Genomic DNA, 14,504 nt, shown 5'->3' with positions numbered 1-14,504 from the left:
GCACCTCCCATTGTACAAGGCCTTATAATGCTATGATAGATTTGTTTGGCTCACCACCTCTTTTGGTTAATGGAACTATTTTAACTTTGGAACACGTGATGCAAAGGCTTGAAATTATTGAAAATAAAGTTGCCACTGTAGAGTTGATTGAGAATTTGGATAAAAAGATCCATAACCAAATTACCCAATATGGATCTAAGGTAGGAGTTACTCTGAAATTTTTTAAGGAAAAAGAACCCATAGTTAATGAAAAACTAGATCAAGATTCCACTAGAATTGATAAGCTTGAGGATATTATTACCAACTTAGGGTCTGCCTTTTCTGCCGTGAGAAATACTTCAAATCCTCCTGCTACCAAAGTTGCCAAATCTATGTGTGTTCCTAAAAATAAGGGTAAATCTTCTAGTAAGGAAACTGCGGATCTCAAATCAATAAGTGTTCACCCCAACTTTTTTGCTATCATTAAGGAACCTTTTGCTACAAATGAATTTCTTGATTTCTTGCCTAGGAGTTTGATCATTAATAAAAAGAAGGAAACTCCTAAGGGTTATAAGTGTTTGATTGAAGGATTGCATACCAAAGATGACAATACCTAGATCTATTCTTGTTTTTATGCCTAGTTAGGGGCGTTAAAAGATAGCGTTTGTTGGGAGGCAACCCAATTTTATTTCCGTTCTTTGCTTTTTGTTCCTGTTTAGTAATAAATATTTCATCTAGCCTCTGTTTAGATGTGGTTTTATGTTTAATTTAGTGTCTGTGCCAAGTCAAACCTATAGGATCTTCTTGGGTGATAATTATTTGATCTTGCTGAAAAAGTCAGAAACTTTCTGCTCACGAAAACAATTGTTAAAAATCACCAGAAAGTGATAAAATAGTGATTCCAATTGCAGTAGATCAATAAACAAATTATCTAGGTCATCCTATTTTTGCAGATTTTTATGAGTTACAGAAGTTTGCGTTTGATACATATTACTACAGACTGTTCTGTTTTTGACAAATTCTGTTTTTCGTGTGTTGTTTGCTTATTTTGATGAATCTATGGCTAGTATCGGGGGGTATGAACCATAAAGAAGTTGGAATACAGTAGGTTTAACACCAATATAAATAAAGAATGAGTTCATTACAGTACCTTAAGTGGTGGTTTGTTTTATTTCGCTAACGGAGCTCATGAGATTTTCTGTTGAGTTATGTGTTGTGAAGTTTTCAAGTTTTTGGGTAAAGATTTGATGGATTTTGGAACAAGGAGTGGCAAGAGCCTAAGCTTGTGGATGCCCAAGGCACCCCAAGTTAAAATTCAAGGACAACCAAATTCCTAAGCTTGGGGATGCCCCGGAAGGCATCCTCTCTTTCGTCTTCGTCTAACGGTAAATTTACTCGATGCTATATTTTCATTCACCACATGATATGTGTTTTGCTTGGAGCGTCTTGTATGATTTGAGTCTTTGCTTTTTAGTTTACCACAATCATCCTTGTTGTACACACCTTTTGGGAGAGACATGCATGAATCGGAATTTATTAGAATACTCTATGTGCTTCACTTATACCTTTTGAGCTAGATAATTTTGCTCTAGTGCTTCACTTATACCTTTTTAGAGCACGGTGGTGGTTTTATTTTGTAGAAATTATTGATATCTCATGCTTCACTTATATTATTTTGAGAGTCCCTTAGAACAGCATGGTAATTTGCTTTGGCTATAAAATTAGTCCTAATGTGATGAGCATCCAAGATGGGTATAATAAAAACTATCATATAAAGTGCATTGAATACTATGAGAAGTTTGATTCTTTATGATTGTTTTGAGATATGAAGATGGTGATATTAGAGTCATGCTAGTTGAGTAGTTCTGAATTTGAGAAATACTTGTGCTAAGGTTTGCGATTCCCATAGCATGCACGTATGGTGAACCGTTATGTGATGAAGTCGGAGCATAATTTATTTATTGATTGTCTTCCTTATGAGTGGCGGTCGGGGACGAGCGATGGTATTTTCCTACCAATCTATCCCCCTAGGAGCATGCGTGTAGTACTTCGTTTCAATAACTAATAGATTTTTGCAATAAGTATGTGAGTTCTTTATGACTAATGTTGAGTCCATGGATTATACGCACTCTCACCTTTCCACCATTGCTAGCCTCTCTAATACCGCGCACCTTGCGCCGGTCCCACCATATACCTTCCTCAAAACAGCCACCATACCTATCTATTATGGCATTTCCATAGCCATTTCGAGATATATTGCCATGCAACTTTCCACCGTTCTGTTTATTATGACACGCTCCATTATTGTCATAGTGCTTAGCATGATCATGTAGTTGACATTGTATTTGTGGCAAGGCCACCGTTCATCATTCATACATGTCGCTCTTGAGTCATTGCATATCTCGGTACACCGCCGGAGGCATTCACATAGTGTCATATTTGTTCTAAGTATTGAGTTGTAATTCTTGAGTTGTAAGTAAATAAAAGTGTGATGATCTTCATTATTAGAGCATTGTCCCATGTGAGGAAAGGATGATGGAGACTATGATTCCCCCACAAGTCGGGATGAGACTCCGGACAAAAAAAGAGGCCAAAGAAGCCCAAATAAAAAAGAGGCCAAAGAAGCCCAAGAAAAAAAATGAGAGAAAAAGAGAGAAGGGACAATGTTACTATCCTTTTTCCACACTTGTGCTTCAAGGTAGCACCATGATCTTCATGATAGAGAGTCTCTTATGTTTTCACTTTCATATACTAGTGGGAATTTTACATTATAGAACTTGGCTTGTATATTCCAATGATGGGCTTCCTCAAAATGCCCTAGGTCTTCGTGAGCAAGCGAGTTAGATGCACACCCACTTAGTTTCTTTTGTTGAGCTTTCATACACTTATAGCTCTAGTGCATCTGTTGCATGGCAATCACTACTCACTCACATTGATATCTATTGATGGGCATCTCCATAGCCCGTTGATACGCCTAGTTGATGTGAGACTATGTTCTCTTCTTTTGTCTTCTCCACAACCACCATTCTATTCCACATATAGTGCTATGTCCATGGCTCACGCTCATGTATTGCGTGAAAGTTGAAAAAGTTTGAGAACATCAAAGTATGAAACAATTGCTTGGCTTGTCATCGGGGTTGTGCATGATTTAAATATTTTGTGTGATGAAGATAGAGCATAGCCAGACTATATGATTTTATAGGGATAACTTTCTTTGGCCATGTTATTGTGAGAAGACATGATTGCTTTATTAGTATGCTTGAAGTATTGTTATTTTCATGTCAATATTAAACTTTTATCTTGAATCTCATGGATCTGAACATTCATGCCACAATAAATAAAATTACATTGAAAATTATGTTAGGTAGCATTCCACATCAAAAATTCAGTTTTTATCATTTACCTACTCGAGGACGAGCAGGAATTAAGCTTGGGGTGCTTGATACGTCTCCAACGTATCTATAATTTTTTATTATTCCATGTTATTATATTATCTGTTTTGGATGTTTAATGTGCTTTAATATACCTTTTTATATTATTTTTGGGAGTAACCTATTAACCGAAGGCCCAGTGCAAATTGCTGCTTTTTGCCTATTTCAGTGTTCCGCAGAAAAGGAATATCAAACGGAATGAAACCTTCGCGAGGATCGTTTTTGGAACAAACGCAATCCAGGAGACTTGGAGTGGACGTCAAGGAAGCAACGAGGCGCCACGAGGCAGGGAGGCGCGCCCAGGGGGGTAGGCGCCCCCACCCTCGTGGGCCCCTCGTAGCTCCACCGACCTACTTCCTTCGCCTATATATACTCTTATACCCTAAAAACATCCAGGGGAGCCACGAAACACTTTTTCCACCGCCGCAACCTTCTGTACCCGTGAGATCCCATCTTGGGGCCTTTTCCGGCGCTCCGCCGGAGGGGGAATCGATCACGGAGGGCTTCTACATCAACACCATGGCCTCTCCGATGATGCGTGAGTAGTTTACCACAGACCTTCGGGTCCATAGTTATTAGCTAGATGGCTTCTTCTCTCTCTTTGGATCTCAATACAATGTTCTCCTCGATTCTCTTGGAGATCTATTCGATGTAATACTTTTTGCGGTGTGTTTGTCGAGATCTGATGAATTGTGGGTTTATGATCAAGTTTATCTATGAACAATATTTGATTCTTCTCTGAATTCTTATATGCATGATTTGATATCTTTGCAAGTCTCTTCGAATTATCGGTTTAGTTTGGCCTACTAGATTGATCTTCCTTGCAATGGGAGAAGTGCTTAGCTTTGGGTTCAATCTTGCGGTGTCCTTTCCCGGTGACAGCAGGGGCAGCAAGGCACATATTGTATTGTTGCCATCGTGGATAAAAATATGGGGTTTATATCATATTGCTTGAGTTTATCCCTCTACATCATGTCATCTTGCCTAATGCGTTACTCTGTTCTTATGAACTTAATACTCTAGATGCATGCTGGATAGCGGTCGATGTGCGGAGTAATAGTAGTAGATGCAGAATCGTTTCGGTCTACTTGTCGCGGACGTGATGCCTATATACATGATCATGCCTAGATATTCTCATAAATATGCGCTTTTCTATCAATTGCTCGACAGTAATTTGTTCACCCACCGTAAAATATGCTATCTTGAGAGAAGCCACTAATGAAACCTATGGCCCCCGGGTCTATTTTCCATCATATTAATCTCCCGTCAACTAGCTATTTCTGTCGCCGTTTATTTTGCAATCTTTACTTTTCAATCTATACAACAAAAATACCAAAAATATTTATCTTATTATCTTTATCATATCTCACTTTTAAAAGTGGCCGTGAAGGGATTGACAACCCCTTTATCGCGTTGTTTGCAAGGTTCTTGATTGTTTGTGCAGGTACTGGGGATTTGCGTGTAGTCTCCTACTGGATTGATACCTTGGTTCTCAAAAACTGAGGGAAATACTTACGCTACTTTGCTGCATCACCCTTTCCTCTTCAAGGGAAAACAAACGCATGCTCAAGAGGTAGCAGTGTTTGAGGCCTGTTTGAGGTGTCCGTCTGGGTTGAAAAAAACCTGAACGGGTAGCCCGCCCGGGCGTATGAGGCGGATTTGAGAGGTCCGGCTGTAGATGCTCTTAGCCCTTGTGCTGATTTCTGGGGGTCAGGTGTAAGTGTGTCGAGGTAGCCACATGTGGTGTCGTGGACGCATGGATGCCCCGAGAAGAAGTCGGACGTTATTGCGATAATCGTCGAAGAGGATGTCGATGTTGAAGACGATGTTGTTGAAGCCATTGTAGACGAGACTTCACCCCGAGTTTGGCAGGCTTGGGGTCATGTCGCGGCAAAGGAACACCTCAATGTTGCTAGTATCGGGCATGCGTAGATGGGGATCATCATGAATTGTACGCTATGTTGGAGTGACTAGTGGACGAGGCCTCTAGGACAATTGTGGTGCCAAATGATATGGGGGCAAAAAGTGACAATGTAGCCCACAATTACTAGAGTAGACAAAGTAGTCAGTAGGAAACAACAAAATTGGTGATGAGCTTTTACCAGACAAAGTCAAAATACGGGTTGTAGGCGGAACTATGGGTACCTTGAAGGGTTCACGCTAATTCTCAATAGAAACATGGTGGAGGTGCTCGACGTAGGCGAGGGAGAACTCGATGGAGTAACAATGACCATGCGCGGACAATGGTGATGATGCACCTAGGGAGACAGCACAAGGGGTGCCAAGGTAGAAGTCAACGCAAGGGGCGGCGGTGTTGACCGTTTGTGAAGACACTACGGACCAAGGGGGCAACATAACTGCAATTTTCAAAAGTCAATGCAATGGCATGGGAGGCCACTAGCTACATACACATCTAAAGAGGTGATGCAACAACTGTTAGCATCGACCACGAGGCAATATCACTATGGTCTCAAGGGGCGTTGTGGCATCCTGTTGCTTGATCGATGGAGGTACTGGCGAACTCGATGACAATCTACATATCACACCACTCGCACAACGACGACAGACACTAAAGTAATCGATAGGTCGACTACATGGCTTGAATAGGGTACTACATGGCTTGAATAGGGACTACGAATGTTTAGCTTTTCTTCACAATTTTAAGTATAAGTTTGGACAAATTATTTCTCTAGATATGATATCTAAGGTGAGAACAACCTATATAGCAAGGCAAAGGTAGTTGCACATGTGAACTAAGAGCAACAACTAACTAACAAGCACAAGCACAAAGTAAAGGAGTGGGGAACAAATTAACCAAAAGTTGGAGATGAGTGTGTATCATCAAGTTCACAATCTTGGGCGAGTGCCTATCTCTGCTAGAGGCAGGAGCCAAAGCTTCTCGAATGTTGTCGTATGCTCATCATATTCTCCTTGAACCTCACACTAAAGGAAAGACCTCAGTCCACTAGTGGTTGGTCCCGAGATGCCATCGAACATTAACGAACTTTTCCAGAAGAAATTGTAATAAGGAAAATCCCTCAAAGGATTACCGTCCAAGCGTCCCCAGAAACTCTAAGAGTAACAAGATCTACCTAGGATCCAAGGGCGGTTCAAATTTTTCTTTGATAGAAGTGTAGATCAGGATCTCATCTAGCTATCCCTAATGTTTGAGCGAGATTGGGGGTACTAGGGAGGATAACAAAGTTTGAGATTTTTTTAATGAAGGAGAGAGAAATGGATTCGTCACCTACCTTGTGGGGAAGAAGGCGAGCTTATATAGGTGGCCCAAAATCCAATCATTGTGGAGTCTTTCTGTGTGCCCCGGACGCTCCAAGCAACATTCAGGTAGGCTTTGGGATTTCCAAAGAGTTGTACTTCCTCCATTCCAAAATAGATGGGAGTAACTCATTAACTGCATGCCTCTTGACAACCTGGATGTTGTACAGAGGTAGCCTGGCGGCTCCGGTCCCAGAGCTTCCCGGCTGACTCTGAGCTTTCCAAAGAGCTATAACTCAAGAGGTTCTAGCTTCTTGACAACCTGGAGGTTGGCTGGAGGTTCCAAGGTCCAAAAAACAAATCCAAAACAAAGAATTTAAGGTTCTCTCTCTCTCCACGGGTGAGATAGTGGATACATTTTTCTAATTGTTTGTGAGTTGATTTCCATGAATTCACCAACTTAACCCCTATTTATAGCACAACTTTCCTACCTACTAACAAAATAATAAAAATAATAAGGTGCCACCTTTTCCTCTTTTTGAGTGAGGGGGGTTACCATCCAATGGATGCTCGCCTTAGAATGTGCCAACGCTCCGTTTATGGACTCGATAACACGGTTAGATGACTAATCATGTTTTCATTAACACCAAGACCACTTATGGGAAAGCATGTCCTTTCAGAGGCGTCCTGATCTGAGAAGTCGGTGATGATTGCCATCGTATATCGACGAACAGAAGAAGTGGTGGGTTGGTGGCATGATCAAGTGTCCCCGAGAGGACCACATCCCTTACCATGCCTTGCGGTCATGGAGATAGTCGGTGTGGTCGACGCCATTGTCGGAGGAGAGACGTGCAAGGGTTCTATGATTAGTGAACCAAAAATAAATCACCAGTGATGTGACGTGTGGAGAGAAAAGTCAATCTCACATTGAAATTCGAGGTTTATAGACTAGAGGTGGGTGAATAGGACATTATAAAAAATTACTTGAAAATAGAGTATTCAGAGGATTTGACTAATCAGAATTGAAACTAAGTAAACATATTGAAGCAACATGAAAAGTCTAGATAATGATAATAACAAAAACAGTAAAAGAGATATCATTGAGCACTGACATACCTGAAGAGACACATGCAAATAACAGCTGGCACAAGTACAAGCATATGAAGAACATAACTTACTCTAAACTGAAAACTGAAACGGGAGAGATTCAACACTGAAGCGCTGCAAAAATATTATCAACTAAGTACGAACACCATATGAACTAATATGAACGAGAGTGGGCGAGATAGTAATAATATTGCAGTAAGACTCGGGATTTGTTTATCGAAGTTCAGGTTGTTGGTAACAACTCTACGTCTTCATGGGAGAGTCCGAGCTCGATGCTCTAAAGTCACTTGGACTTCACCTTATTTTCCTTAGGCTAAGTTCCTCATATCTAGCACAACACTTGCGATAGATCTTGCTGAAAGGATCGAGATGGACCTAGAGGGGGGATGAATAGGTACAATTACAAATTTTAATTACTTATCAGCAAGTTTGGGCAAATGCAGAATATAAATGTGAGCCTAAACAATTGCTAAGGTGATTTAAGTACTAGCAACAAGGTGATAACAATGATACAGTGAGATAAGCAACACAATATGCTATGGTAAGTGCAAGATCAAATTACCAAATTAAACAACAAGTAAAGAGCTAAGGTTAGGAATAACCGAATCTCCAGAGAATGTATCCCGAATTCCTGGTATTCACTTCCTTGGAGGGAAGCTACACTTCCACTTGCAGTGAACTCTGCAACGACACAAACCAGTTTGTGGCAAAATCCACAAATTCGATACTCACAAATTGATGCCTAACCATTTTGAAGATGCTAAATTTTCAAGAGTAATAAGCGGGATTTCTAGGTTCGAAGGAGTTCTTCTGTGCTTCTCAATCACAACTCGGATTGTTCTCGCTTAGGCTTTTCCTCACTTAGGATTCTTGTCCCGAGAGAAATGGGTAAGTCACAGTGTATGTTGTAAAACAATACTTGGGAATCTACCAAAATCAGAAGGGTGTTGGGGGCTATTTATAGGCGCGTCATGGAAAACTAGCGGTTGTGTCGAAAGTTCTACAACTTGAAAGACACGTAAGAACCTAGTCCTTCAACAACCACAAGGATTCAAAATTAGTGCGCGGGAAAACTTGTAAACCGAAAATAACCCAGGGCAACTCCATAAGCAGAGTTCTCTAACTACTGATGGAGAAGATAATAAACCATAAAGAACTAAGGGCAACTCCCGATTGAACTACAAGCAGTAGACATTGTATGGAAATTTACTAGAAGATGTATGGTTGAAAATCCTACAGCGTGGCCGATCGCTACGGATTCTCGATTACAAGTAACTAAACTAATGAGGAGCGAAACTATGGTGGTGAAAATGACTACAGAGATGGGACCTTGATGCCTGCTGCATAGATGGGAATGGTGATGATGACGACTGCGTGGAAAATGATGAAGAATAGGGTTTCGGGCGCCTCTACTGCGAATTAGGCTCGGGTCCCTTTACGGAAGATGTTAAGGATGATGTCACGAAGGTGGTATGACTAGTATTAGCCTTTGCATGCACCGTCTTCTCCTATGGAACCTCTTGTGCGCTCCCAATCGTATGGGAATAATCTTCACATCTAGAATATCGCATATATGGCTTGATTTTCCATCTACAATCGCCCAATTATGCAAGGAAGAAAACAAAATAAGTTTTGCAGTCATTTGCATTTATTAGTCATTAATTGGCAAATGAAAAAGATAATCTCAAAAAATATCTAAGAATATCCTATTTAAACATGTATAAAAATGAGTGAAAAATCCACTCATCAATCGACATCCTTTGGTTAAACCAAATCTTCATGGACTACTCATATGTGTATACCCAATAAACACATCAGTCCCACAATTGTTTGTGTTGAATCATAAAAATCCGCTAGGGGCAATATATGCACTCACACACATCTCTTCTAAAGCCAACAACCGATGATTGTGGCGGTTTTCGAAATGGATCCCGCTGCAAGATTCAACAACATCCATGTCTCCCCATCTTCTTTAGATCCAACAAGACGGCCATGGGGGGATGGAGGATTCTGTGGTGCTTCTCGTCAGATTTTATGGCGGATATGGATGGACGGATGGTGCAACATGACATTGTAAATAGCCTAGGGAATTGAAGCTCGGGAGGAGACCCAACAATAGAGGTGGAAGATGGGGAGCATGAGGGGTACATGAAAATGGCCTTCGTGACGAAATTGGGAGAGGCGGGGAAGGGCGGCTACGCAGCGCGCGCGCAGACACACACACATGAAGAGAGGGAGAGAGAGGACCCCTCTAGGCATTAGTATTGAAGGTCTGATGAGCAATGCACACACACACACACACAGAGGGAGGGAGGGAGGGAGGGAGGGAGGGAGCGGGAGAGGGAGATGTGGGCATTTTGGTTTAAAATTATGCATAATACAACAAATAGAGAAGTTCTGCAAACTTGGAGTGGCATGTTCTGAAAGAACTAATTCGTAGTGGCATTTTTATGAGTCACCGGAATTGCAGTGGCATATACCAAATTAATCCCTAAATAAATTGCATCTAATTAACTGGGCAACTGCACATGGTTGGTAAATGGGAATTATACAAATGTGCCTAAAAATGCTATAAGAACTCCAAGAAAAAGAGTAGAACTGACCCAATCTCTCTAGCTCAACCCATGTATATGATGTTATCGGCAAAAAACATTGTATTCATATCTATAAATCAAGCCTAATTTTTAAAACACCATACGTATCACTTTGATGTTATTGGATTGCCGGTTTCTTGCTCAACGGACTTCTCCTATGCACCTCACTTGAGAAGGGTGAAGCCTTCATGATTAGTATTTGTATCTATTTAAAAAGTCAATACTTATGCGGCACTAAACAAAGGTTGAGATTGATGAAATTGACAAACCGAGTCTTGTCAGATGAGTTCTTTAGCAAGATTCCTGGATAAGTTTAGTAGTATAATATTTAGTTAGAATCCTACATATCTAAGTGAGTTATCTCCGCTACTTCTAATTATTTTGACATGTGCGCTTCCACATCATCAATATTGTTGTAGCCATTAAATTTACTAGCTTGATCCACTAGTATCCGTGCGATCTACCGCATGAGAATTCTCTACCATTCAACATGCATTAGTGCATCCTAAGTTGGGTTTAAATTGCATTGCATTTGATTGTGACATGCATAATTTTCCATATTAAGATTTTTTTCCTTACACAGAAATTTCTGACATAGTTCAAATTATAAGGATTGAATTTGTATTTTACATAATATTTAAAAACTATATACCGCTTCTACAGCAACCTGCGGGATCATATCGTCTAGTCTAAATAAAGTACTCCATCTGCTTCATAATTCTTGTCATGGTTTTAGTTTAAATTTAAAATTTGAACTAACCAACTCGGAGTAGACACAACACATTAGCAAGCTTACATACATTACCAGCACATTACATTATTACATTTTACATTACATCCATATAAATCTAAACAAATATTGATGGTCCCACGCTATACACGTCCAATTCTTGCGCGTGGACGGAGAAACACTTAATTCAGCTGTAATTTATTTTCACCCTATTTTAACTAGGAATGAAAGTAGAAATAATTCAGACACGCAGAGAGATTGGGTCGATCACTGCGACTCCCAGGCGCCGAGCGCGCGCCTGGGCGTGGGCTTGGGTTTGCTGTCGGTCTTGACGGCGTAGGACGCCTCCATGGCGATGCCGCAGAGCCCGCCTTCGGCGCCTGAATCCTTCTCAACCCTGATGTACCCCTTCTCCCCCCACGATGGCCCCCACGAGTTCTTCACCGTCCAGTACGCCTTGCCGTCCTCCGCCACGCCGTACCCGACCGCCGCGACGCCGTGGTCCAGGTCAGTTCCACAGTCACCGGTGAACACCCCCTCGGAGTAGAACATGAACGCCTTCCCGCTGGCATCGATGGCCACGGACACGGGCTGGTTCGCCACGGCCTTGGCCAGCGCCTCCTCGCTGTTGGCCGGCACGTCCTGGTGCCCGTCGATGCGCACCACCACGGGGGAGCTCTTGGCCACCCTCGCGGCGTTGCAGGTGCCGTTGGCAGCCCGGTACGGGTAGGCGGCCTCGGTGGTGAGCCCGCCGTTTTTCTTGATGTACTCGAAGGCGTTGTCCATGAGCCCGCCCTCGCACCCGTCGTTGTCGGCCGTGTCGCAGTCGATGAGCTCCTGCTCCGACAGCGACACCAGCTTCCCGGTCCGGATGGCGTTGATGCCTTCCACGGAGACCACGGTGGAGAAAGCCCAGCAGCTGCCGCACTTGCCCTGGTTCTTGACGCCGGTCACCGCGCCCTTCTGGCGCCAGTCCACGGACCGCGGCAGGTCCGACACGTTCACGGCGGCGTACATGAACCCCGGGACGGACTGTGGCCTGGGGAGGCCGTCGCGGCGGTGGTCGCTGACGCGGGAGCCGGCGAAGGTGGCGCGGAACTCGGCCTGGCTCATGTCGCCGAAGCGGTTGAGGCGGAGGCGGTAGGGGCGGTTGCCGCGCTTGTTGTGGGAGTGGATGAAGTGGACGTTGGACTTGAAGGTGCCGAAGCGGCGGTGCTTCTCGGCGTGGTGTCGGGGCACGCGGTGCGCCGTCTGCCACCGCTCGTACAGGTCCCACAACGCCTCCTCCGACTCCAGGTCGTTGTCCTCCAGCGGAATGGCGCCGCACAGCTCCACCGCCGCCACTGCCAGCACCGCCGCCACCATGGACGCCAGCAGAAGCTTCTTGCTGAGCTGCCCCATCGTGCTGCTCTGCTCTACCAGTGCACCACGAGCTGTAGTGGCTATACGAGGCACTGAGGCAGTGCTGTACTGCAGACGTTGGAGTGTGAGATCGACCGATGATGGTGGAAGAGAAGTGAGGAGGTGTATTTATAGGTGGAGATCGGTCGTCCGACCGATCGAGCACCGAGTAGTGTGGAGAAGCTTTGCATGCAAGCAAGCAGGGAGTTAGAAGCAGAACGGTGCTGCTCCGGCGATCTGCTTTGCGGCGGGAAAGACACGAGGAGGTTTAAAACTTTAAATGGCGGTAACAGAAAGCTGAGCGGAGCGGTGTCAGACTCTGCTCGAGGTGGTTGCAGCTGGCTCCCAAGTTGCGTGCGGCGGTGGTATTTGGGAGGCGAAGAAGATTCAGGGCAGATTCATCGCCGACGGACGGGGTTGATTCATTCGTATGTTGGGTTACTTGATCGCCGCCGGCCCTGATGGCCTGCTGATCGTAGGTGTGCAGTTCGATGGATGCTACGCCGTAGAACTTGCAGATGCAGTTACAGCCTTACAGGCGAATGCTTCATCGCATACGTACTCGAACTCCTACTGCTGCTGTGCTTGGGGTGGCCGTTGAGTCTGTCGAGAGGATCAAACACGGTATTGATGGCGGTTGGGGAGGCCGAGGTGCTCCGCCACTGTATTAACTGCACCGGTCGGCCGGCCGGCGGCTCGGCGGGGTAGTCTGCGGCGCGGTGGTTGCTTGCGTTCACTCCATGGATGCTACGGGTAGGATGCTCCGTCTAATAAACTTTTTCTCTCTCTTATGTTTTTGAAACTGGGAAAATAGCTTTGTTTGTTGGGAAATAGTTACCCTCTTGCTTCTTGGAGGGAAACTTTTGGTCCACGGGTGTATACACCCTATATGAAAAAATAAATTAGTAATTAAATACAAAGTCAAAAAACTCTGAAAATATTTTTGAAATATAAGAGTGTTTAGCCCATTACTTACAAAAAGTTCAAAATAATTCAGAAGTTTTTTCAAAATAAACTTGACCCTCTTGAGGTTAATCTCTAAAACTGTCTTGGCCTTATCGAGCTCCCATTTGATCGCCGCCTCTTGTTTCTCCAACACGATCTTCTCCCTCTCAATTTTTATTTTTTTCTCCGCTCTCTTTCAGTCTCAGTCCATCCTCATCCAGCATGAGCTTGTACCTCTCCTCTTCCGTGTTCTCCCTCACCGAAAAAATGTCCGTCCATGGGGACGACATTTTTGTAGCCGCGGCATCACGGGAGGCCCTTACCTTCTCCCACTTGTTTCTCATGACTTGCCGGTTATCCTTTGGCACGGTGGCTCTTCCATTCTCAACTACAACATCTTCATCTTCTTCGTCCAACCCAATTGATTTGTGGAAGCTTGAGCCATCATTCCTCTTCTTGCCGGGCTTGAGATCGGCCATAAGTTGTATCCACTTTGATTTGTCATTTAATATCATCCAACAATAACTAAAACCAAATGACTTCTTCTCGGTTTTGTGATAGATAGTGGACGCCACCACAGTCATGGGAAGGGCACCAAAACTCGTTTTTTTTTTCACCGATTCAATGTCGTTTTGTGGGCCAGCTCTCTGTTTTGAGTGTCTTGAGGTGATTTTTTCACATTCGGGGTACCCAACAGGCAGCTACGGGAGGTCGCCAAAACTCATTGCTTTTGCCGATTCAGACGTGTATCGTAGCTCACGGTTCGGGTCCAGGGCAATTGCCACGCTCAGGGAACCATGTTGCATGGGTACATGGAAGTCATCAAAACTCTTTTTTTTTCATTGATTTGGGAAAATTTGTGGGCTACAACTCACCGTTTTGGGGCCCCGTTGAGATTTCCATGTTCGGGGGAACCCTAGTGCACGATGAAAGGGCATATGACTCCAAGTTCCTGTTCGTAACGACACGTGATCAGAGCACTAACACTCTTCTAGACTAAATAAGTCATACTAGAAAGAGGGGTCACGTAATGAACTTGGAGTGTAATCCTATTCCCTTGACAAACGCTAAAACCACCTCCTAAGTTCCACGAAAAAGAGC

At 43.7% G+C, this 14,504-nt stretch overlaps 1 protein-coding gene across 1 annotated transcript; it reads right to left on the bottom strand.

The window, feature by feature from the left end:
- Positions 1 to 11,120: 11,120 nt before the first annotated feature.
- On the bottom strand, positions 11,121 to 12,542 carry LOC123075194 (cysteine proteinase EP-B 2-like). Its single transcript, XM_044497856.1, has one exon. The coding sequence runs from the start codon at positions 12,456 to 12,458 to the stop codon at positions 11,325 to 11,327; it is 1,134 nt and encodes a 377-aa protein (XP_044353791.1). The 5' UTR covers positions 12,459 to 12,542; the 3' UTR covers positions 11,121 to 11,324.
- Between the last annotated feature and the right edge of the window lie 1,962 nt (positions 12,543 to 14,504).

The sequence above is a fragment of the Triticum aestivum genome, chromosome 3D (genome assembly GCF_018294505.1).
Source record: "Triticum aestivum cultivar Chinese Spring chromosome 3D, IWGSC CS RefSeq v2.1, whole genome shotgun sequence".
Taxonomy (NCBI): Eukaryota; Viridiplantae; Streptophyta; class Magnoliopsida; order Poales; family Poaceae; genus Triticum; species Triticum aestivum.
Note: the sequence above shows the minus strand (reverse complement) of the source record. Positions and strands in the feature narration are given on the sequence as shown.